This window comes from Melanotaenia boesemani, chromosome 22 (genome assembly GCF_017639745.1).
Source record: "Melanotaenia boesemani isolate fMelBoe1 chromosome 22, fMelBoe1.pri, whole genome shotgun sequence".
Lineage (NCBI taxonomy): Eukaryota > Metazoa > Chordata > Actinopteri > Atheriniformes > Melanotaeniidae > Melanotaenia > Melanotaenia boesemani.
This window is the reverse complement of record NC_055703.1, coordinates 26,713,833-26,738,476: the sequence shown is the minus strand read 5'-3', so window position 1 is coordinate 26,738,476 and position 24,644 is coordinate 26,713,833. Positions and strand designations below refer to the sequence as shown.

The window sequence follows — 24,644 nt, the reverse complement described above, 5'->3', positions numbered from 1 at the left end:
GAAATGAAAGTGAGTGCTTTACCCAGCAGTGTTAATAACTGAGTAAATGTGAAGGAAATATCAGTTTTTTCTGGTCTGTTGACATATTTATTCATTCATTTGACAGATCATGATCCTGGTTTGGAAAAAGGGGTCATTTATTATTTGTTTTTGCTGCCATCTGGTGGATAGACCTGTCATTTAATCACTTCCCAGTCAGGTATGACGGGGGAAATCCTCCACCACAACCTAAATGTGTATGTTCCCATCAAACAGAGAGTGAGTTTCGCTTTGCTCGCTGGAAGAAGGCGGTCCAGAGGGCCATGAACTGGGAGACCACCGAGGTCTGCAGCAGCAACGGTATGCAGCTGGATTATTAGTCATTTTTCCCTTCATTTCCCTGCAGTGGTGACCAGCTGCAGGACTCAATCTTGGATGCTCTTTCTCCCTCATTGGCAACAGGTGTAGGAAAGAAGCTGAACAACGCCCACTGGAATGTACCTCCCGTCCCTCCTCCCGTCAAAGTGGACCCCTAAGGTCCGACAGTTTGATACTGCATGGCGTGTGAGACACTAACAGGAGTAACTTGTGTTGCTGGCTTCAGCATGACCATGTTTTACAGTTCTAACACAGTGGTGACAGACTTGACCGTCACAGATTTATTTTCGAAGCCGTATCAACATGACGATGAACGGTGTTTCAAGGAGGGACTGAACCCCCATAATGAATCCTTAATAAAGATAAATTAATGGCTCTGCACATATAGAAACACTGACACAGAAGTGTACATTTTATAACTCTGTATCGGTCTAGCATCCCTTACTACAATGCATGTTCATATATATATATATATATATAATATATATATATATAATATGAATATATATAATATATATATATATATATATATATATATATATATAAAACCAATTCCAATTCTGTGTAAAATGTAGATAAACCAGAATCCCGTCAAGTCATTTTTATTTCCAGTAGATCAGCATCATCTCAGAAGATGAAACTGTTATGGAAAATAGGAGCTGACAGTGAATCTCACGCAGCAACACGTCTGTAAAAAGTAGTTCCAGGGCGGTGTTTGGCATGGTGTAAAAAGTAGTTCCAGGGTGGTGTTCAGCATGGTGTAAAAAGTAGTTCCAGGGTGATGTTCAGCATGGTGTAAAAAGTAGTTCCAGGGTGATGTTCAGCATGGTGTAAAAAGTAGTTCCAGGTTGGTGTTCAGCACGGTGTAAAAAGTAGTTCCAGGGTGATGTTCAGCATGGTGTAAAAAGTAGTTCCAGGTTGGTGTTCAGCATGGTGTAAAAAGTAGTTCCAGGTTGGTGTTCAGCATGGTGAAACATCTCAGAATCAGAATCAGAATCAGAAATACTTTATTAATCCCTTGCAGGGAAATTCATGTTTTCAGTACAACCCATCCAAGACTAGACAAAACAACATATAACACAACAGGAACAGGCAGACTGACGGAGCAGCCGTTTCTACAGCGCTCCTTGTCTTAGATATAGGTGAAAGGTAACATTAGGGGAGTAAGATGTAGCTGGAGAGGATTAAAAAAAGGCATCTCCACACTGGGCCTAAGGGCCGATTATTGAGATACAAAAAACACTCCTCAGTACATAAAGAACAAAACTCAGACAATCACAACATCAGAAACACGTGGCGGGGGGGGGGGGTCTCCCATCACAGCAAGTCCGGACGCAGCTGACACGAGCGCAGTCCAGTCGACCCGCCGCCAGGGAGGGTTAGGGGTTAGGGTCTTCTAACATGTCTGGAAACGTCTGGGAAGTGAGGAGACCAGTTGCTGGAGTTTTAGGAGAGAAATGTTGTCCCATTCTGGTCTGATGCAGGATTCTAGCTGCTCTACAGTCCTGGACCTTGGTTGCTGGATTGCTGCTTCCATGATGCTCCAGATGTTGTGTACTGGTGAAAGGTCTGGACTGCAGGCAGGCCAGTTCAGCAGCCGGACTCTTCTCCTGTGAAGCTGCTGTGATGGATGCAGGATGTGGTTCAGCATCGTCTTGCTGAAATCTGCAAGGCCTTCCCTGAAAGAGACGTTGTCTGGATGGGAGATGATGTTGCTCTAAAGCAGAGGTTCCCAAGTCCGGTCCTCGAGATCTACCATCCTGCAACTTTTAGATGAAACCCTTCTTCAACACACCTGAATCAAATGACTGGCTCGTCACCAGGCCTCTGCAGAGCTGAATGACATGCAGATGACATCTGATTCAAGTGTGTTGAAGAAGGGTTGCATCTAAAAGTTGCAGGATGGTAGATCTCGAGGACTGAACTTGGGCACCCCTGCTCTAAAGCCTCCATGTACTTTTCAGCATTGATGGAGCTTCACAGATGTGGAAGCTGCCCACGCCATAGGCACTAATGCAGCCCCATCCCATCAGAGATGCAGCTTTTCACCTGTCCACTGATAACAAGCTGGATGCTCCCTCTCCTCTTTAGTCTGCAGGACACGCCGTCCATGCTTTCCACAAACTAGTTCACATCTTCATCCAGGTTTCCACTTTGCCTCAGACCATTTTAATGAGCTTTGGACCAGAGAAGACGGAAGAAGCTGGTTCTGGATCCTGTTCACATCTGGCTTCTTCTCTGCATGATGGAGCTTTAACGTGCATTTGTGGGTTTCAGGGTGAACTGTGTCCACAGACAGTGGTTTCTGGAAGTCTTCCTGAGTCCATGCAGTGGTTTCCAGTAGAGAATCATGTCTGCTTTTAATGCAGAAGATCACCAGCATCCAGCCTTGTCCCATGCACACAGAGATTCCTCCTGATTCTCTGAATCTTAGGATATTCTACACTGTAGATGGTGGATCTTCAAAGTCTGAGGAACATTTTTCTGAAATTGTTCCAGTTTTAGATCCAGTTTGTCTCAGATTGGTGAAGCTCTGTCCATCTTTCCATCTGAGAGACTCTGCCTCTCTGAAATGCTCCTTTTATATCCAGTCATGTTACTGACCTGTTGCCAGGTAACCTGGTTAGTTGTCCAATGCTCCTCCAGGTGTTTCTCGTTTGTACCAGGTACTTTCCAGCCTTTTGTTGCTCCTGTTCCAACTTTTTCCATCAGATTCACTATCGGCTCATATTGTCATCACACGGTGAGGGTTTATGTATTACTGGGAATATAATGTGACCCAATGGGATTCTGGTTTTATTTACATTTTACATTAGGTTTTGTGTAGTTTATTTTTTGAGCGCACCCTGCTGTGTTTATTCAGCTTATCAATGTTAAATGAAGCAACAACCCATAATGGTTGTCTTTCTCCAGGCTCTTGATCATTCAGGTAAACATAGATCTGGTGTGTTTCCACATCCGTCTCTAATGCATCTCTTATTTCATCTCAGACCAGCGGCAGTAACTGGACGGGTCAGAACCAGAAGTCGGGGTAAATGTGTGCCCATCAGTTTCTGCCAGGCTTTCCATCAACAGTCGGCTGGATTTAAGAGAAACCACCTGCAGAGCTGCTTCATTCCACACGGGAACCTTTTTCAGATGGAATTCGTCTGGTTTGTTTTCTGAGAAAAGGAAAAGTTAAATCCTTAAATTTGCCGTTGATAGAGTAGACCAAAGAGTTGCACTACTGAGCCCACAGATTTTTACTGAACCACTTTTTCTGAGCACCCAGTGCTGTGCTGGTCCCGAAGGACTTCAACAGGATCTTTACTGGGGAAAACTCAAGTTGAGGATCCAAACTGAAACCATACACATGCCAAGCTCTGGACACTTTAGGGAAGCATGGTCATTAGAGCAGTGTAGGATTTTTAATCACGTCAGACCAATTAACCTTTAATTTCCTGTAGCAACACTGGAGGTCCACAGATCATTTAAAGGGAATGTGCTGATTCAGCTCTGGAACATGTAATACACACATACATGTAAAATAAAGCTGAGCTCATCTGGTCCTGACACAGCGTCGTCATTCAGTCTCATCTGGCTCCAAATAAAACCACATCACATTTACAGAGCATATGAGAAATAAATGGAAGGCAGATGATTAAAAACAAGTTATGGTTTAAACAAGCAGAAAACTGGATTATTCTGGTCTGAGCTTTATTCTATTACAGGAAGTCCATGTAATAAAAAGACACTGGAATCCGTCCAGATGCCGTCTCAGCGGGAAAACTGCCTCCGGTCTCTGCTTCCTTTGTTCACGTGCTTGAAGATCTTGGACTTGTGCACGTTCTTGGACTTCTGGTACCCGAACCCACCTCCACCTCCTCGCTTCTGCAGCTTCGCACCTTTACTGCTGTGAACATCTGGACAGCAGCGTTAAAGGAAACAAGACTTTTCTCAAACCTCTGGTTTTCTTTTCTTCTGCGTATAAATCTGCTGCTTGTGTGGAAATGAACTGAGCCGGTCGTTCAGCATCGGGGACGATGCCTCGCGTCTCCGGCCAACATGCGGACCGAAGCGCTGCCTGAAACTAGTTCCTGACCTACCTACAGCCAAGTCATTAGTACAAGGGACGTTCCAATACCTTTTTTCTGTCCGATACTGATTCTGATACCTAGAGTTTAAGTATCTGGCTTCTCAGTACCGTTCCAGTATGTGTATTAATCTATTAAGAGGTCTATTAAATTTATAACTGAATTATATTTATTATAGACTTTGATGTATGATATTGCCTTTCAACAGTCTGGCATATAAAACATGAAATTTATAAATTAGATTAATCACAGCTTAATCTGTAATTAAGCTAATCATTACTCACTACTGATGAGTAATAATGCCAAATTGCTAGTATACCGCTAATGCTAAATTGTTAGCACAGCAGTGACTCACGTGCAGCTGCTTCTCCGTCGACCAACAACGGTCACGCATGACTGTTTGTGGTGGAGTTGAGCAGGAAACAAAGAATTATGATTCCGTTTCCGAGGCAACGGATGGTGTTCAGACAGAAATGCTCACAGATAGCGATTTACTTTGGGCAGGATCGGCGATTATTTCTGACACTATCGTATCGGCCCATCTGCCGTGACGGATGAGATGCGCACGATGGGCAAGACTCGTCTGCCCAATGAACGAAATAATTCATCTAGGACAGATTAACCAAATTTGTTATATAAACTAAACATCTTCGAGATAAAAACTATTTTGTTCCACTCGCTACACCATCAAAAGCCCCATTACTACCGGGTGTGACACCATCAGTCTTTCTGGGTGGGTGTGGCCAAACACCCACCATCTGGTGGTGTACAACTTGACTCCTCCTACTGGGACCGGTTCTGATCATACTGGAAATAAGGATATTTGCTGATATGTGCATTTTTTTACTGGCATCGACTGATAGGTGGGTGCGTATCGTGTGATTTCCAGACAGGCCAGTTAGAACAGAGCCTGCTGGAAATCCTGCTGCATCAACTTCAGAACAACGGAGAGTTTTAAACTTGGGGAACTTTACTGAGCACTAAAGGAAATATTATTTGTTATGAAATAGTGCAGCACAAAGCTGGAAAAACCTCAGACATCTGCAGCAGAAGAGGTGAAGCCGTGCAGCAGGAGACCAGATCTGCTGTGGCTGGGACGTCAAAATACTGGTTTTAGCCTCACAGTAAACAGCGTAGATCGGCATGACAGCATTTTCTTGCCTTCTTTCCACGTGCTGCTTCGTGTTCGATGGCAGCGTGCAGGTGGCTGATATGACTGATGCAGAGAGAACATTTCTGGCTCATAACCTGGACCGTACTCTGTCAGCTAACTGCAGAAACTCCTCCTTGGTTATATGGACGTTTACTCCTGCATGGTCCCGCCCTTTACAGAATCTTTCCACATGATCTAATCCAGAAAAACGGGCGTCTAAAAACAGAATAGCATGCGGTAAAAATAACCACCTGTGGCTGGAATATGATCATATTTCTTGTTCTTTACATACTGAATATTAAAACTAGTTTTATGGCTCAGATCTAGCAGCTTAGAACCGATAAAATGTTCTGGGTTTGATTATTTTGGAGCAAAATGTTGCCAGAAACAGCAGACAGAGCATCCATGTAAAGATGGAAAAGGATACTGAGGTCAACATATGGGGGAACTTTGAAGCCAAAGGACAGTGCCACCATAGGGAGGTTGAGTGTGTTGACACTGTAGATCTGTTTGAGCGAGTGGGAGTCGTACGCCCTCACGTACGACTTGTAGGCCTCCTGGGCCGACTTGTGGAGGTAGTAGTTCTTCTCAATCAGCTTTTCCAGCTGGGAAACAAGAGTTTTAGGGTTAAACTGGAGCCCCAAGCTTGTGTGGAACATTTCCTGCTGTAGTAAACCGTTACCTGGGACTGGATGTCAGAGATTTTACTCCAAGAAAACTCAAACTCGCTCAGCGGTACCTGAGTAGAGACCAGAGAGGATTCAACAACTCACATTTAAATCATGGGAAAAAACAGTCGTGTGAGCTGAAATAAAAACCAGACCTTGGCCTGTTTCAGGAAGCGGAGGAATCCCAGTTCTTCCGGCCGTAGGATGAGGAGGGCGTGGCCTCTGCCGTTGATGCCGCGGGCCGTTCTGCCCACCCTGTGGATGTACTCCTGTGACCAGCAGGAAAAGCTTCAAATGAATCAACTTCAACCTAAAACAGCTTGTTTATGGAGTCAAATTTAAATAAAACTGTAAAATGTGTCATGTTTCAGACCTTGGGGTCATCAGGGGGGTCATACTGTACGATCCAATCCACCTCTGGGATGTCGAGTCCTCGCGCCGCTACGTCTGTGCACAGCAGGATGCCCGAGTCAGCGTTGCAGAACTGGAAGAAGGTGGTGGTCCGTTTGGTCTGCTTTTGCTTTCCCTGCAAGATGAAAGACAAAAATCATCTGAACAGCTCAGCAGATGGTCTCATGGCCGAGTACACAGTCTGATACCCGGTCCTCTGGCCCTAACAAGAGCATTACAGAGGAGATGGTGGACATCTTTAACCTGGGGGGCAGGTCTCTGCACAGCAGCGACGGGTTAGCATTAGCATCCCTACAAAAAGACGTCGGCTTACGTGAATGGCCATGACAGGAAGGTCGATGTAGTTGAGCAGCTCAAAATGGAATTTAACCGACATGCAGGAGGAAAAAAACACCATCAGCTTCTTCTTGCGGTTCTTCTTCAGGAAGGTGAAAAGCAGCAGGAAGCGTTTCTCTGACGGACAAACCACGTAGCCCTGAAACACAGCACACAGCTACATTTAGGGAACCCGTCCACTTACTGTAAACCACTGAGACAGACTCACAGGAAGTCAGATCATCAGACAGTACCTGCTCCAGACCGTCTACCGTCGCTTTGTCTTTGTTATCATCTACCCCGACATACAGCGGCTCCTTCTTCAGAGAAATGCGAGCCAAGTCTTCCACCTTTCTGGTCTGAGTGGCTGAAAACAGCATGGTTTGTCTCTTTTCTAGAGGTCAGACAGAGGAAGAGTGAGTGAGCAGGAAGGAAGTTCTCATCTAAACGCTGGAAATGTTGTGTATTAAGGGGAAGTGTGTTTGTGGAGAACAATGAAGCAGGAACGTACTCGGGAGCAGTTTGATGATCTGCTTTAGTTCTTCCTCGAAGCCCACCTCTAAGATTCTGTCGGCCTCGTCGATGATCAGACACTGTAGGTTCTTGAACATGAAGCCGGGGGTATTCTGGGAGGAAGTCACCAAGTTGTGGTTAGAAAAGAGAAAACAAAGAATATAAAACTATTTATTCACCCGTCATCACCTGCAGGTGGTCCAGCAGACGGCCCGGCGTGGCCACCAGGATGTTGACACCGTTGGCCAGTTTTTGGGCCTCAGCGGAGCGGTTGCTGCCCCCCATGATCAGCCCGTAGGTGTGCACGTGGTGTGTCATGAGCTCCTTCAGCACACCGTACGTCTGCATGGCCAGCTCACGCGTGGGGGAGAGGATCACCACGCCGGTTCCTGGAGGGAGGAGGACGGTCCAGATTCAGCCAGTGGAAGAAGAACCAGCACAGCTCTGAAAGTTTCAGACCAGAACTCACCATTTCTGGGCATGAACTTCAGTTTATAAATGAGTTCTATGGATGGGATGAGGAAGGCCAAGGTTTTCCCACTTCCTGTCTTAGCAGCAGCCAGAACGTCCCTGCAGGCAAGCAGAAGAAAGTGATTACCGCCTCCTTCAGGCTGCATTCATGTGGCACCACCCAGAGGTGGATGCAGTCGGGCCGGTTCACGAGGCTGGGACGTACCTTCCCTCCAGCAGGGGGCGGATGCTCTTGTGTTGGATCTCCGTCATATGCTGGAAGCCCATCTCCTGCACCCCCTTCAGCGTGTTCTCGCTCACCAGCTCAGCGAGGGACGAGAAGGAGGTGTCCTCGAACGCTCCTGCAACAGTCGGTGACAAAAGGCTGATTTTGTGTAGAGGACTAGAGGAAAACCAGGTCAGGGTATCTGCAGCATTAAGGGAGCCAAATTTAAGACTTCTTAAGATCTTTTTTTAATGCCGTTTTGATAAAATTTAAGACCTTACATTCACGAAATATAAAGCATGGAACCACCTTACAAATAGTCCAAGCACTTATGTAACAGTGCTAAAAGATAACAAACGTAAAGATAATTGTTTCTCAGCGCATGAAAGTGAAGGCATTTAACAAGTCCTAACAAGTTCAGTGAATCAAATACCAAAAATTATCTCAGTATTTAAGTAAACTCCGTTACATGAATATCTAAACTGAATACAAGTGCTGCAAACTGAATGAGTGAGTTATGGAACAGATCGGAGTTCTTTGGTCTGTGTCCAATTCACACTTTTTCTTTGTAACCCTTCCTCAGTGTGTTGGATTTTGTGATGAGCTTGGGACTCTGGATTTAAAGATTTGTCATTTTTAATGATATTTAAGGCCTTAATTGAAAAAGAAATCTCATTTAAGACTTTTTAAAGATCCACGGATACCCTGCAGGTCTCTGCTGGACCCAGAACTCCTGAGCAACACAGAGGCATCACACCTGAAGAGGCTTCTTCCTCTCGGCTCACGTCAAGTCACCGACAGGTCAGAAGTTATAATACGGAAAGTTTCAGCGGCATGTCAACACAGCCGTCATATCCCGTACCATAAATAGGACCAGGAGTCCAGACCAGCTTCCTACACTGGCTGAACTGGTACAGCAGCAAAAAACAACCGAGGTTCGCCTAAATGTTCCTAGCGTTGCTGTCAGCACCTCGTTTGAAGATTACCCATAAACACTGGTGGTTATTTATAGCATTGCGAGGTTCAGGACAATGTTGATCTGAAGTTTTAGCTTCACTGAACTGAAAGACACCAAGTTTTTAATGTTTCCAGAAGCTGAGCTGGAAATTTTCCTTCCTCTTGATTTACATTGAAACCTTTTCATGAGAAATATTTACTTGGACTGGAATTTGGTGAAAAGCAGCTGCTCTTCATCCATATTCTGCTTACCAGGGTTTACCCGCTTCAGACTGTAAAGCTTATCCTGCCTCCCGCCCCCAAAAATATTATGTATGAAAATCATTTACCAGACAATGGATGAGGAGCGATACATACAGCTGAGGACGGCTTCATGCAGCAGCTAACCCCTTTACCCAGTTACCGAGTCAGAATTACTTTGCAGGTAAATCATGAATGTGAGAGTCAGTTAAGGACCGCTCCGGAAAGTCCAGCCCAGTTTTCCAGCCTGTGGACCAGGATTCTGGGACCTACAGTATCAAACGACAATGAGCTACTTTCAGCTATAACGTTAATGTCAGTGGTGGCGATTTCATTACATCATGTGTCTGCTGTAACGTTATAACAACAGGTCCATGTTTCAATAGGAAATGTGATCATGCTAATGTTTTGTTTTATAAAGCTACGCTACAGCGTTAAAGATAAGTGGACGACTTTGTTACCAAGCCAACAGCATGTTCGCCACGTCAAGCAAACATCCTGACTGACACCAGCTTCAACATGCTGCTGGCAGACATGGTCGCAACATTCAACACAGAATACCATGATAACTACCTACCAGAACTACGTTTACATTTAAAAGTCAGCTAGCATCCTTCTTTATTAGACAGCACATAACAGAGACAACACTTCCAGCTGGAAGCTAAGGAGGGCCATAAAAGAGCAGCTGCTCGCTCTACGCTACAATTTACACACCATCACAATAGTCGCCTAAATAACTGGTGACTAGTCGATTATCAAAATGATCGTTTGTGGCAGCCCTAATAAATACGTGTGTACCATATATCATCATTTAGCTAAAACAGACATGGTTTATGATCTAGATCGTCCAGCTGAAACAGCTGCAATCTGAAAGGCTCACGCCTGTCTATGAACCAGCCAATAGGAACGCAGCGTGGAGCGACATATCCATCTCTGCTGCCACTGTGTGAAGCCAAATATCCGTCTGTTACCTGAACGATCACACGGACCTTCATCACACAGCTTCAGTCATACCTGTTAATCCGGAAGGCAGCTCGGGCTGATCTTCCTCATCTACTTCGTCTTCCTCCTGTTCATCATCATCTGCAGCAGCTTCTGGTTTACCATTCACCTCTCCTCTGCTCTCCTCTGCTGGATCTTCCTCAATCTTTCCTCTCTTCTCAGCTAAAACCAGAGTTGTAGGAGTCATGAAAACTACTACGTAAGTAACTGGTAGTTTACCTGAACTCCCACAGTCATTACCTGGTGGTTCATCAGCAGTCCTCAGCTTTCTTTTATTCTTCTTCTGTTTCTTCAGAGGAACTTCCTCCATGGTGGTCCCCTCCACAAACCCGTCAGCCTGCTTCTTCCATTTCTTTTTGGACTCATGGTCTGGCTTACAGCTGGCAGCGGGCCCCTCTTCAACCCCCACTGCAACAAACATCACATGAGACACAATTTTATCTTAAACAGGTTCTGGTCAAAGTCCCGGTCCCTCTTTCCAATTCTTCTACGAAGTAGCTGTTGTACAGTCTTGTTTCCACAAATGGGTCGGTTATGGTGAGGATGTGGTCCGCAAACTAACCTCGCTGCGTTTCCACCACCAACCACAACCTCACCTGAGGTGGAGAATCAGCTGGGTCGCAATGCGCAACGTTGTAGCAGCGCGACCTTGTAGCAGCGTGACGATGGCGTTGCGGCGCAACGTTGTAGCAGCGTGACGATGACGATTAGTTCTATTTCTACTTGATTAGTGTAATTAGTAGTAATTTTTTTTTGTCAACTGCTGCACAAAAAAAGTGAAGTGTAAACATTGTAATTTCTGAATTTATTCTTCAAGTTTTTATCACTAATACAGTGAAAATGAGAGGAAATGTGAATATTTGCTTTGCAAGGTGATTTCAGTGTGTGTCCCTAAATGTTCTGTTTGCGCTCCTAAAAATTTAAGTTAGGGACCGCTGTGCTCCTCGTAAAAAAGTTAGGCTGGAGCCCTGATTAGGGTTCCCTTTTCACCAGTGGAAGTACAAAAAAAAGCGTCCGCCTCGCATCCGTTGGTGGAAACAGGGCTAAAAATGAGGGTCCAGATATGACAGAAATCCCAAACTGGTCTGATTCGGCCAGTTACCGGTTCAAAGAGGATAATCATCAGCTTCTTCAACGCTGAGAGACCCTGAGACGACAGCCAGTAAGAATCTGAGTAACAAATGAATCACGTCCAAGTAGAAGAAATGACCTCCTTATTTCCCACCATGGTCCCCAGTTACAAGCTAATACTTTCAGTTTGGAGCAGAAATGAAAAGAAACGTCTGTTCCTGGTTTTGTTTTAAAAAAATCCAGATGACACTTTCCTTCTGGCAGGAAAACCTCTCTTCGTTTTCCACGCTTGAAGTGTGGGTGTTTTTATAGAGCTGCATTCATCCATACAGAGAAAATCTCAGTGTTACATCAGAAAACAGATTTAAAGGGCTGCAGGAATAACGGACAACAAAAAAGCAAGTCAAATTAAGATGTTAGAAAATCTGTAGAACTTTAAACGTCAGCACTGCTGGCCCAGACTCCTTCTCCCACTCTTTCCAGTATAAAGATGTGCTTTTATGTAGAATACACCAGTTTATTCCTGACTATATTACATGAAGCTGAATTATGTTTGAAACCGATTTCCAATCATTTGACAATTAAAATCTGCGGTGCCCCGTAGTCTCAGTTTTTGGTCAGTTTACTGCCGCCGATGATCACATTCAGATATCACTTCTGTTTACAGTTAAGATCTTACAGTAAACCTGTAGCAAAGAAAGTCCGTGCATATTTTCTTAAACAAATTAAACCAATTAAAAGTAACTATCGTAACTCTGGCTCTCTGAGGAGGTAACGGTAGCTTAGCATGATGCGTTCACAACCGATGTGGAAACAAACGGAGACACTTTTTATTCTAAGTCCTCACCGATTTCTTCTTCTTCTGTCCGGTTCTTCAGTAACTTTCGCTCTTTATTTTTCTCGTTTCTTTTCTGAATTTTCTTCCGAAGAAGCTTAATTTGTAGGTCCGCCATGGCAAGAGTGTACAGAGCACACGTGTGTGACGACGAAGGAGCTTCCGGGTACTCTTCTTCGTTTTCCTTCTTCTTCTTCTTCTTCTGATTCAGCAGGCTAGACGCGATTATGGCGCATTGCTGCCATCTACCGTTTGCTGTTGTAGTCAGACTCTATCTTGCCGCACACAGGCACTTTCACATGTGGATCTGATAGACTGGGGCGCCGAAAAGGGGGGGTAAAGGGGAAGGATTCATGGGGCCCATGAGTGACAGGGGGCCCAGAAGGGCCCTCAATGCAACTGTAATACTGACAAAATTATCTGATACTTAATGATAAACGTACAATCATGCAAACAATTTAGTCACAATGCAACCGTATCACTAAGTTTTTTTGTTTTGGAAACACTTCTGAACACTCAACACCCCCTCCATATTTCCCTTAAATGGTTCAGTCTACCTGCTCCTTCAGCTGCGAAGCAGCGCAACAGACAGACAGCGAGTGGCTGCTTAGACGGCAGCGTGCCTCAAAAGTCAGGAAGCTTAAAACGAAAAGAAAAAAAGCTGAGGCTGGAGAGAGAACAGATGGGTTGACAGTACGTCACCCAGTTCTTCCAGAGGTGAGGTGGTCAGTCAGTTCGTCTGATGCAAAGTTGTGGAACTTCAGCTTGTTCTCTCTTCTAAACTTTGTTCATATAAACTAGCTCACTTTGCTCCCCATATTGGCTTATATTTCTGAATAAAACGCTGGATTTTATTCATTTCACAATTTTAGTCAAATAATTAATGCAGACAAAAAATTAGCAAGCAGCTCTGGTAGAAAAAATAAAAAAATAAAATCATGCATTTTCCTTACAGAAACGAGAGCAGCCGAAGCAGATGCTGCCAGACATTCCCTCCCCACCCCTCCCCACCTGAACATGTCCAGGTGGCCCCTGAGGAAGGAGGTGGGCAGCTGAGTGTTGAATTAATTGATTATTGTTAAGAAAAAAAAAACGTATAATAGAAAAATAGCTCAGAATTAATAATAATATATATATTTTTTTGTTTATTTTAGACCGATTTGAATCGTTTAGAAAATGCTCAGCTATCTCTGTAATGTTAGGTCAGGTCAGTAATTTGGGACTCATCCTCCTGCTTTGCAGCAGGAACATTTCTAGAGCAGCAGACTGGGTGACGGCTTTCAATCCAATCAGAGAAATAGTTACATTTTCTAGATATCAGAAGATTAACTAGCAACAACCATATAGCATCATATATGTTTCCCCACTAATCTAATGCTTCACTTGTGAGTCTACAGATCTGGAGATAAATTAGACTTCATGTGCTACATGAGGGAGAAGATGACGTGGAGGATTGGTAGTCAAATCAATTTCCCTTCACATTGTTGGTGAAATCACTGAAAACACCTTTAAAACAAAATAGTGGGAGGCCACCAGAAATAATGCTTGTGATGCTGTTACAAATTACATTACATCATTGGAGATACTATATAATTTTGTATGCCATGTACACTACAGAGCCAGGTCCAGGATCATCTTCAAGTTTGTCAGAGAGGAGAGTGGAAATGGAGGAAGACATCGAAGAGGGTACAGATTTAGATGATGAGGATGCACCACGAGAGAGTGTAGGAAGGCTCAGAGAGACAGCAGAGAGTGAGAACATTGAAAATCAAGCTGAAGATGTTGAAAGTGATTCAGATGAGGGGGGCCCACTTCAGTTTCTTTTCATGGGGCCCAAAATCACTAGCAGCGCCCCTGCTGATAGAAATAGTCCACCACCTTCTTGATTTGAGCCCAGCAGTGTTTTTACACCTAAAACTGTCATTCTGGTCGCTCCCAGCTCTAAACATCGTCTGTGATGGTATAATGCAGTCTTTAAGATCATGATTAGCTGTTTCTTCACTTCCCACACTCACATTTTCCATCTGGATGCTTTCCTATCAGAGCCAGCCCACTCCTGGGTCCACAGTGACCAGGTCTAGTTAGAACCACTGAATCTCTGCTTTTCAACAGCCTGGCATGTAGCGATCCTTGCTTTTCCTCACACTGCAAAATATGCTCCTCCCACAGCTTTTCCCACTGCTCATGTAAAACTTTGTGGTAACTAACGTGTATCCTGATGACCCGAACTGCAAATAAAATCCAACACTAGTGCTTTTATTGCTAAGCAATCAGCTCCTTCATTCCCAGGTTTTCCCACATGTGATACCCACAGAAACCCCACTTTCTACTCGGTCCACTCTGTACAGTGTTTGGTAAATTTCCGAGAGTAGCTATGACTGGTCTGGACTTATATGGAGGACGTAAAGTGACACAATAAATTAATTAAATTTATTATTCAATAATTACTTAAATGTGTCATTAAATAATTAAAATAATAATTAAATACATAAATGTGCTATTAAATGTTTCATTAATTATTTCACTATTTCATTAATTATTTATCTATTTAATTAATTATTTCACTATTTAATTAATTATTTATCTATTTAATTAATTATTTCACTATTTAATTAATTTTTTATCTATTTCATTATTTCACTATTTAATTATTTATCTATTTAATTAATTATTTCTCCATTTAATTAATTATTTATCTATTTATTTAATTATTTATCTATTTCATTATTTCACTATTTAATTAATTATTTCTCTATTTAATTAATTATTTCTCTATTTAATTAATTATTTATCTATTTAATTAATTATTTATCTATTTCATTATTTCACTATTTAATTAATTATTTCTCTATTTAATTAATTATTTATCTATTTCACTATTTAATTAATTATTTATCTATTTAAGTAATTATTTCACTATATAATTAATAATTACACTATTTAAGTAATTATTTGATGGTCCGCCACTGCCATAATCATTAATTTATTTTATCTGTCAGCCTAGCCCATCAAACTCAGTGGGCGGGGCTAATGCGAGTCCAGTATGACCCATTTCTTTGGTCTTAAAATTGAGAGGCCGGAGAGAGACAATGGATGACATTCGTGAACTTTTCAGGGAGATGGTGAGAGACATTTTAGAGTTAGCAGATGATGTGGAAGCAGGACCTGCTGACCCAGAACGTGTAGCAAGTAAAGCAGAGGAATATATAGAAGTTATTGGACTTATTTCGAGAGGCACCCAACTGCAGTTAAGATGGCGGACATAGCGCCGCCATACCTCAACTCTATTCCGGAATGCAAGTAGACCTCGACCCCGGAAAGTTTTCTTCTTCGTGTGGCAGCAACATGCACTTGCGTCCAGAAGCCGAAGAAGAAGTTCTTCTTCTACTGGAAGCGAGACGTGACGGAGAAAGAACGTAAGTAAAATAGTGTTTTAATTATCATCTATCTAACAAGTGGTATTGTCTCTAATGTGCTTTTTTTTATTTTCTTCTTCTTTTTGGTATATACAAATACAACATATAAAATATTTAGAGGTCATTAGCTACTGTTTCTCCACAAAGTCCTCCTTTGAGATTTATACAACGATGTGGGCTAACGTTAGCTTTGCTAAAACGAGTGTGGACTTTCCAATTCGGTGGACCGGGCTAACGTTAGCTTTGCTAAAGCGAGTGTGGACTTTCCGATTCGGTGGACTGGGCTAACGTTGGCTTTGCTAAAGCGAGTGTGGACTTTCCGATTCGGTGGACTGGGCTAACGTTGGCTTAGCTAAAGCGAGTGTGGACTTTCCGATTCGGTGGACTGGGCTAACGTTGGCTTAGCTAAAGCGAGTGTGGACTTTCTGATTCGGTGGACTGGGCTAACGTTGGCTTAGCTAAAGCGAGTGTGGACTTTCTGATTCGGTGGACTGGGCTAACGTTGGCTTAGCTAAAGCGAGTGTGGACTTTCCGATTCGGTGGACTGGGCTAACGTTGGCTTAGCTAAAGCGAGTGTGGACTTTCCGATTCGGTGGACCGGGCTAACGTTGGCTTAGCTAAAGCGAGTGTGGACTTTCCGATTCGGTGGACCGGGCTAACGTTGGCTTAGCTAAAGCGAGTGTGGACTTTCCGATTCGGTGGACTGGGCTAACGTTGGCTTAGCTAAAGCGAGTGTGGACTTTCTGATTTGGTGGACTGGGCTAACGTTAGCTTTGCTAAATCCTTTTAATCAGAAGCTTGGCAACGTTGTATGGGAATTTAATCTGCTTTTTGGTGGGCTGTGGTATAAAATATATTTGTGTTCAGTCACTTCCAGTACCTGAACTTAATCAGTGTAAACAAATAGCATAATGTATGTAATACTGCTAATATCAGTTTTTATTAATTTTGTGGATACACAGAGTTGTAATTCCTCCCCAATTTGCTTTCTGTATTGGTAAAGGATTAACAGTGTACAACCTGCCAGCTTGTATTATGTTGACCTTCTCTTGTCCAGATGCATCTATCAATCATTAATCAAGATAACCATTTGGAGCGAAACCGGTTGCTGTCTGGGTTTGGGTGTCCTCTCTGCCCTCATTTTAAGACTGCGAGTGATGGGGTGTTTGAGAGGCACTTAAGGAACCACACTGCAAATGCAATACATTTCCAGGGTATGTTAAGAATTATCTGTTTCTGGTCTTATACATTTTACATGTAACGGTTATGTTGAATTGGTATATTTGTTATTGCTTGTGTAAGGCGGTCATATTTTAACTGTTGTTATTGCTTTGAGTTCTAAGCTTGGCATGCTATTATAATCACCCCAGATTAAAAACAGACCAGGTGTCCTCATTTAGTCCTACTTACCCTACTCCAGGGTTCAAGACTAACTCAAACAAATTTAAACTATATTAATAAAAACTAGTCAAACATTCCACTTTAAATAGTTTGAATTAAGTTCTACGCCCATATTGAGTCCTTTTGGTGCAAGATGGCAGTAATATAAACATTTTTAAGACAAATTACTTTCCTTTTACAGAAAACGTCATCTGCAGGTGTAATTTGTCCTGCCGAGTTGGAGGTAATTTCCATTGTCCTTTTTGTGACAAGACTATAATCCGTATGACGCAACTTTCCATCTGACCGAATGTAAAAAAATAAAAGGTGATAAAACTGCTGTGGTCCAACCCACAGTAGTGGTGTCCCCATCAGAGTCATCCTCACCAAAGGTCCAACCAACAAAGGACTATATGCCGTCATTAGTGAGTGTAGACCATTCATAAAAAGTGAGCCATTCAACTGTGCATGTGCAGTTTCCAGTGACAGGACAAGGCACAACACCATTTTCTTGTTAATGTCTTTGGTGTCACATAAGAATAACAGAAGCAAAAAGCAGCAGAAGTTGAACATTTTGCTGGCGTACTGCACTTCTTTAAGAAAATCTGAATGAATGTTGATTTAAACATAGTAAAATGCCTGCTTGGGAGCATTACTAATCCTAAATCCTTGTCATCTTTACAACAAAAAAAGTATCTTTCAGTTGTCTAAAACCATGTCTTTTCAAGACATTAGTCATTAATCATAAAAAAATTTGGAGGTATTGTAAATCTGATAGATATGAGCATTAGTCAATTTTTAAAAACATACAAAAACCAGTATTATCTGTTAGTACTATAAAATTATATTTCAAAAAATGATTGGCCATGGAGTTTATAAAGTCACTACAGTCATGTAATCTTTTATTTTTGCACAAGCTGCTTCTAATTTATTTTTTTATTTTTTTTTATCATTGTCTGCAGGATTGTGGATACAGTTGAGAGAGGAGGGGTTCTGGCCGTGTTTTCCAGGGATCAGATAAAGGTAATTATTAAACATATTTCGCTGTTAATAATTACATCCTCTTTCATTGATTTCATGTTTGCCCTTTACTTTTTTCTTACAGAGATTACATGATGATCTGATTAATGGAAACATGCGTTCCAACAGATTGTACCTCTGGAGAATCCATCTACCTCTCTCAGGCTTAAACAGCACCTTAAACTAAGGGCGCTGAATTTAAGTGACCAGCGGGTAAATGAAAATGTTATCAGTCACGTGTATGTATGTGTGTTCACACTTATACTGTATTTAAAGATGGATTTTTTGTTTTGCACCTTTTTCCAACAGATCTTTGAGCTTCTGAGGGTGATAGAGGAGGTGACGGGTCTAGGAACCAGGATAAGGAAAGGAGAGATCAAGCTTCTAGACTTCGTGTTTGATGTCATGCTCCCAGAGGTAATATGGTCAGTTTTGCTGGTTTGGGAAATGAGAGTAAATTATTGGTTGAGTTTGATCAGTATTTTATTCATTTGAAACTTGTAAGAAAAAAAACAAAGAAGTGAATTCTTTAGAGCACCACAAGGTACGACTGGATCATTTAACTGTTTTTCAGATCCTGATCAGCATCCTGGACGATGAAGGACTGACCCGGCTACAAGCTGAGTTATTAATGGCTAGAGGGAGACTTTTTTAAGTGTAAACCTCCATTTTGTTTATTCATTTTTTGTTTTTGACTCTTAATTTTGGAACATTCTTTTTTTTATTTGCTCATCATTTTTGTTAAAGCTTCTACCTTTTGTCCTTATTCTTAAAAGATTTAATAAAGTTAATTGCAAATATGAGAACTTTTAAGTCAATTTCTTAATGTTACCAGTATGATGGTGTCACCAAAGTACTTGATTAATCCCAAAAAGTCATTTCAGTGTTGTGACAGTTTTTTATTAAGAAAACAATTATGATGGTGAATTACTTAATCCAGAGGACGATGGCTACTGGCTGTAATGATCTCTTATACTTTTCTGCCTACAGAAGGAAGACTGATTGAACATACTATTTCCTCAGTGTTGTGTAGAGGGTGTGTAGTTGTCCTTTATGTCCAGCAGCTTATACGATATTTGCCTCTGGACAGTCACATCTCTCTTAGCTCAAGAACTAATTGGTTTGATCACTTTCTTTAGGGCTCAGGTTCTGCTGCCCCAGCGGATGCTGGAAAGCAGGTTGCACTTTATACAACAGACTTACAGAAGACATAAAACAATCAGACATTGAATGATTTTAGCTTCCTTAAGAAGTAAGCTCAGTCCTTTTTTTCTAGACTACTCAATTTGGGCCCACAAGGGACACGGGCTTGTGGGTTTTCAATGTCTCCCTACGGCAACACACCAGATTTAAATTAAATGAGTCCATCAGCTTATGAGTTCTGTCCAATGACTCATTATTTTGAGTCAGCTGTTTTGGAGCAGGGATTCCAGGGAGGTATCATCCTGGAATTTATGGAGCTTCTTACAACAGAGCAGCTGAATTTTATCAAAAGCACTTGAGAAAATGGAGAACATGGTCTTCAAAGTGCTGCCTGAATGCTGTCCAGGTGAGAGTGGGCTCTGAAGCAAGTCTTTAACACCAAGAACAATATGATATGCAAACTGTAATCAGTCCTGGAAGTTGTTGACTTGCTTGGAGGTGAGTTGATAAAAGTCCTAAGGAGTGATATGTAGTCATGTTGTGTTTAACTGGATTATAGTAATAAAATGCTAACAGTATGAAAATGCAGTGGTTACCTGGATACCATGTCTTATATATGCACATACTATTCAGTACTAAGTTAGGAATAGTCAACTTTCTGGTGAAATTGACACAAAATGCCCACAGTTCACAAAACAATGAGATCATGAATGTAAGACATTTAATTACAATCATGAAATGGTAATTACTTCAAAAACAATTTATAGAAAGAACAGTTAACAACAGTGGTGGGTATATGCAACATAATTAGTGTCATGGGTTCGGTGTAGCCTAGTCTGATGGTGTCTAAACAGGACTGTTCACATACAAGCTCTCATTGACAGAATATTTTCTGGTCCATTCATGGTTCAGACGTTTTTGGAATTTTTGGTGGTTAATAATCTTAATGAAGTGCAGGATGTTGCGCAATTAAAAACATAAGTTTATCAATAAAGGTTATAGCGCAAAATAGATACATTCTGACATCATACATAAGCCAAATATCCTTCATTTGTTTGTTTATTTGTTTTATTTATATAATGTAAATATTGGAATGTTTTAATATTTGAATGAGCACATTTGTGATCACTAAAAATACGTGTGTTCATTAACTGTCAGTTTTGAAGTATGAATGAAACAATTACGTAGCAATTGTTTCATTTCTTCCACCATATATTTGACAATGAAAAAGAAAACAACAAACCAGTCAGCTGCAAAATAAAAAACTAATGTTACATTAAAATGGGACGTTTTAATGCAACATCCGTCCACTGTTCTCAAACCATGATCAATATGGCGGACGCGTTCATCGTATCCTAGCAACGGGCCGAAGCGGCGTCTATTTTTGCCGAAGAAGAACCATTTCCGGCGTCGAGATTACGTCACTTCCGGGATAGAGCTATGTCACTTCCGGGATAGAGTTGAGATATGGCGGCGCCATTGTCCGCCATCTTAACTGCAGTTGGGTACTGTTGCTTATTTCTGCACTTTTCGACCAAGACATTGACGATAGAGTGACTGCAAATTTAGGAGAAGTACTCCACCGCTTCTCTGGTACCAGGGCACAACAAGCGGAACACACACAGGGACCAGGACGTTTGGCGTTTGACATACCGACTGCAGTTCTGGAGCATCAGGTTCATTGTGGACTAGCAGCTGGTCAAACTGCAGCAATGTTCGGAGTGTCAGAGAAGACCATCAGGAGGACCATGAAACAAAGCGGTTTAAGGTATTGACACAAAATGCACGAGTTTTCATTTCATGAATTGCCGTTCATTTGCCTCATACATTCAGTAAAGTTTAAGGATTAGTGAAATTTATGCCTATTTGTTTGCACAGAAAGACAGACCTCTTCTCAGCGGTGAATGATGAGGAGTTAGACCAGATGATTCTTGAAATTCACCGAAGACACCCAAACATAGGCTACAAGCTAATGCGTGGTCATCTGAATACAAGAGGTGTCCGTGTTCCAAGTGAGTATAATTAATATCGGCTTAATTTAATAAATTAATTAGTTTTTTTTTAATGTATGTGTGGGTTATGTCCGGGTTTTTCGGCTTCTTCCCACCGGCATGACTATACTCTTCGGATGGCCAACATTTCTGTTCAACATTTATTATTATTATTATGATTGATTTCATGTAATAATCAAATCAATGTTTATTTATATAGCACTTTTCATACACAAAGTAACACAAATTGTTGTACATAATAAAAATCATGCATATTAAAAACAAAATTTAAAAGCCTTCACACATCACAGAATGAATGAATGGAACAAAGAATAAAAAGGCACAATTGTACACAAACTAACACTCATACAAACTCATACAAACTAAGCACATGCACACCCTCTCCTACCCGCCCAGACCCCAGTCTGTACAAGCTTGAGCTCCCATGTCTAATATTTGTCTTTGAAAAAATAGTAATAAAATGAAAATGTCTGGCTTGAGATTTAGATTTGTGGGTTTCCATAAGCTGTAAGCCATAATCATCAAAATAGTAAATGCTTGAAATATCTCACTTTGCATATAATGAGTCTAGTTGGCCTTATTAAGTTGAATTATTGAAATAAAGTTTTTCATGATATTTGGCAGCAATACTCTCAGCCTGTCAGGATGTGCCCAATAACCCCACCCTAGGTGTATAATCATTTTGGCTGAAAAATCACAGGTCATGTCTGTTCTGAATATTGTCAACAGTGTAAACTTTAAGCGTCTGGGAGCTTACATTATCATATTAGTAAGACAATATCCGACAGTACAGCACATTTTTGAGGTAGTGGTGGTTCTGTAGTGCAGCAGCTGACAGTTTTATACACATTACAGCTTTTATTATGACAGCTAAGTGTCTCCATGATTATTTATGTTTCCAGTGAGTGCATGGTTAATTTATTTTCTTCCCCTCAGCCTCAGAAGTGGAAGAATCTTTACGCCGAGTCGATGCAGAGGGAGTCTACATGAGACATCTAAGACTGTTGTTTGTATGGGTTATTGTGCATGTGTTGTATCAGGCGGACTGCACACCTCCCTCTCCCCCCTCCTTCTCCCCCTCCTGCCTAATGCAGAGTTGTACAGTTTGATGGCTCGGGGGACAAAGGAGTCTCTGAGCCGGTTGGTCCTACTCTTGGGGAGGAGCAGCCTGTTACTGGTCAGGCTTCTCTGTGCACTGATGAGAGTGTGCAGAGGGTGACTGGCATCATTCACAATAGCCAGTACTCTTTTTAGTGTTCTCCTCTCTGCCACTGTCACCAGGGCACAGAGCAGCCTGTTATTGGTCAGGCTTCTCTGTGCACTGATGACAGTGTGCAGAGGGTGACTGGCATCATTCACAATAGCCAGTACTCTTTTTAGTGTTCTCCTCTCTGCCACTGTCACCAGGGAGTCCAGCTTCATGCCAACCACAGAGCCCGCCCGCCTGATGAGTTTTTCCAGCCTGTTAGCACACCTTTTTGTCATGTTACCCCCCCAGCAGACAACAGCATAAAAAAGCGTACTAGCCACCACAGACTGATAGAACATTCACAGGAGTTTCCTGCAGATGTTAAAAGATCTCAGTCTTCGCAGGAAGTACAGACGGCTTTGGCCCTTCTTGTACAGGTGATCTGTACAGCATGTCCAGTCCAGCTTGTTATCCAGCCACAACCCAAGGTACCTGTAGTTGTCTACAATCTCCACCTTGTCGTCCCTGATGGTCACTGGACGTGGTTGTGGGCTGGACTTCCTGAAGTCAATAACCAGCTCCTTAGTCTTTATAATAATAATAATGGATTAGATTTATATAGCGCTTTTCAAGGCACCCAAAGCGCTTTACATTGTGTGAATCCATTATTCATCCACTCCTCACTCATACCTGGTGATGGTAAGCTACGTGCGTAGCCACAGCTGCCCTGGGGCAAGCTGACGGAAACGTGGCTGCCAGTCTGCGCCTACGGCCTCTCCAACCATCACCGAACATTCATCCACACATTCATACACCAGTGATGCCAACACTGGAGGCAAGGAGGGTTAAGTGTGTTGCCCAAGGACACAACGACAGATGACTGCGGGAGCGGGAATCGAACCGCCGACCTTCCGATCATTGGACAACCTGTTCTACCGCCTGAGCCACTGCCGCTGCCTGCTTTGAGGTGTTAAGCTGGAGATGGTTCCTCTGACTCCAGGTGACAAAGTCACTGACCAGATTTCTGTACTCGTCCTCTTCATCATCCCTGATACACCCCACGATGGCTGTGTCATCTGCAAACTTCTGGATGTGACACAGCTCTGAGTTGTAACAGAAGTCTGAGGTGTAGAGTGTGAAGAGGAGGGGGGCCAGCACCGTCCCCTGGGGTGCTCCTGTGCTGCTAATAACAGTGTCAGATGTGGTGTCCTTTAGCCTGACGTACTGCGGTCTCTCTGTGAGGTAGTTACCAATCCAGGACACCAAGCAGGGGTCCACCTGCATCTCCCTCAGTTTGTCCAGAAGCATCAGGGGCTGGATTGTGTTGAAGGCACTTGAAAAATCCAAGAAGAGGATCCTCACTGTGCCCCTTCCCTTATCCAGATGTACTTGGACACGGTGTAGGAGGTAGAGAATAGCATCCTCCACACCCACACCTGCGCGATAGGCAAACTGTAGGGGGTCCTGGGCCTGTTGCACTTGGGGCTTGAGGAGATTGAGGATGAGCCGCTCCATTGTCTTCATCAGCTGGGATGTAAGTGCCACCGGTCTGTAATCGTTCAGCTCACCAGGACGGTTTTTCTTTGGAACTGGAACAATACAGGATGTTTTCCACAGGGTAGGCACTTTCCCCAGCTGTAGACTGTGGTTGAAGACATGCTGGAGTGGTTCCCCCAGTTCAGCAGCGCAGGTCCTAAGCAGAAGGAGGCACTCTGTCAGGGCCTGCTGCTTTCCATGGGTGGAGCTTCCTCAATTCTCCCCTCACCTGTTCTGCTGTTATGTGTGGAGGGTGTTGAGGTGGGGGGAGGGGTAAAGGTTGGCAGGGGGGCTGCACAGGGGATGAAGTCAGGGAAGTTGTGTACTGCAGTGGGGGAGGGGGGACAGTGGGCTGGTCGAAGCGGTTAAAGAAGATGTTCAGCCTGTTTGCTTCTTCCACTGTCCCCCCCGCTGTTATGGCCTTTGATCTGAAGCCTGTGATGGTGTTGACACCATCCCAGACCTCCTTCATACAGCTCTCACTCAGTTTATCCTCCACCTTCCTTCTGTAGGTGTCCCTCCCCACCTTCAGGCATTGTTTCACCTCCCGCTGTGCTAATTGCATTGCCTCCCTGTCATGGTTCATGAAAGCCACCTTCTTCCTGTTGAGGGCAGCTTTGACATCTTGTGTTATCCAAGGTTTATTATTTGGATAACAACGGACAGTCTTATTGGGG

General features: G+C 42.7%; 2 protein-coding genes and 3 long non-coding RNA genes across 8 annotated transcripts in view; 4 read left to right on the top strand and 1 right to left on the bottom strand.

Moving 5' to 3' along the window:
• LOC121633461 (glycerol kinase-like) overlaps positions 1–3,888 on the top strand; it is a 28,678-nt gene extending 24,790 nt beyond the window's left edge. For 2 of the 3 annotated variants that reach the window (XM_041975512.1, XM_041975514.1), the window contains 3 exons: positions 256–339; positions 442–516; positions 3,348–3,888. In XM_041975512.1, the coding sequence (XP_041831446.1) occupies positions 256–339; positions 442–515 (158 nt within the window). In that variant the 3' untranslated portion in view covers position 516; positions 3,348–3,888. The remainder of the gene's footprint in view (positions 1–255; positions 340–441; positions 517–3,347) is intronic. The other variant, XM_041975513.1, reaches the window with a different exon arrangement.
• LOC121633471 (ATP-dependent RNA helicase DDX18-like) lies at positions 3,762–12,467 on the bottom strand. Its single transcript, XM_041975539.1, has 14 exons — positions 12,284–12,467; positions 10,606–10,773; positions 10,378–10,527; positions 8,167–8,302; positions 7,960–8,060; positions 7,680–7,879; positions 7,489–7,603; positions 7,232–7,371; positions 6,976–7,137; positions 6,625–6,777; positions 6,407–6,520; positions 6,266–6,322; positions 6,011–6,188; positions 3,762–4,259 (listed from the first exon to the last, which is right to left on the bottom strand). Exons 1-14 carry the CDS (start codon positions 12,387–12,389, stop codon positions 4,114–4,116), a joined length of 1,926 nt encoding a protein of 641 aa, XP_041831473.1. The 5' UTR covers positions 12,390–12,467; the 3' UTR covers positions 3,762–4,113.
• A 3,205-nt stretch (positions 12,468–15,672) lies between these two features.
• On the top strand, positions 15,673–18,890 carry LOC121633544. Of its 2 annotated transcripts, none has more exons than XR_006009070.1 (6): positions 15,673–15,687; positions 16,745–16,901; positions 18,030–18,090; positions 18,173–18,300; positions 18,397–18,504; positions 18,662–18,890. It is a non-coding gene; the product is annotated as an uncharacterized LOC121633544 (long non-coding RNA). The 2 variants fall into 2 exon arrangements; XR_006009071.1 differs by having other exon boundaries at positions 15,677–15,691.
• Positions 17,543–17,840, top strand: LOC121633559. The gene is made up of 2 exons (XR_006009087.1): positions 17,543–17,580; positions 17,668–17,840. It is a non-coding gene; the product is annotated as an uncharacterized LOC121633559 (long non-coding RNA).
• A 188-nt stretch (positions 18,891–19,078) lies between the features above and the next one.
• LOC121633560 lies at positions 19,079–19,399 on the top strand. The gene is made up of 3 exons (XR_006009088.1): positions 19,079–19,123; positions 19,227–19,265; positions 19,364–19,399. It is a non-coding gene; the product is annotated as an uncharacterized LOC121633560 (long non-coding RNA).
• Positions 19,400–24,644: the final 5,245 nt, after the last annotated feature.

Excerpts from the sequence above, each read along its gene's own strand:
- LOC121633471 (XM_041975539.1), bottom strand. The coding sequence starts at position 12,389 with ATGGCGGACCTACAAATTAAGCTTCTTCGGAAGAAAATTCAGAAAAGA. Across the intron at positions 8,303-10,377 it reads GCTGCCTTCCGGATTAACAG|GAGCGTTCGAGGACACCTCC; the intron begins GTATGACTGAAG and ends CGACTGTTGCAG. Across the intron at positions 7,372-7,488 it reads GATCATCAAACTGCTCCCGA|AAAAGAGACAAACCATGCTG; the intron begins GTACGTTCCTGC and ends TCTGACCTCTAG.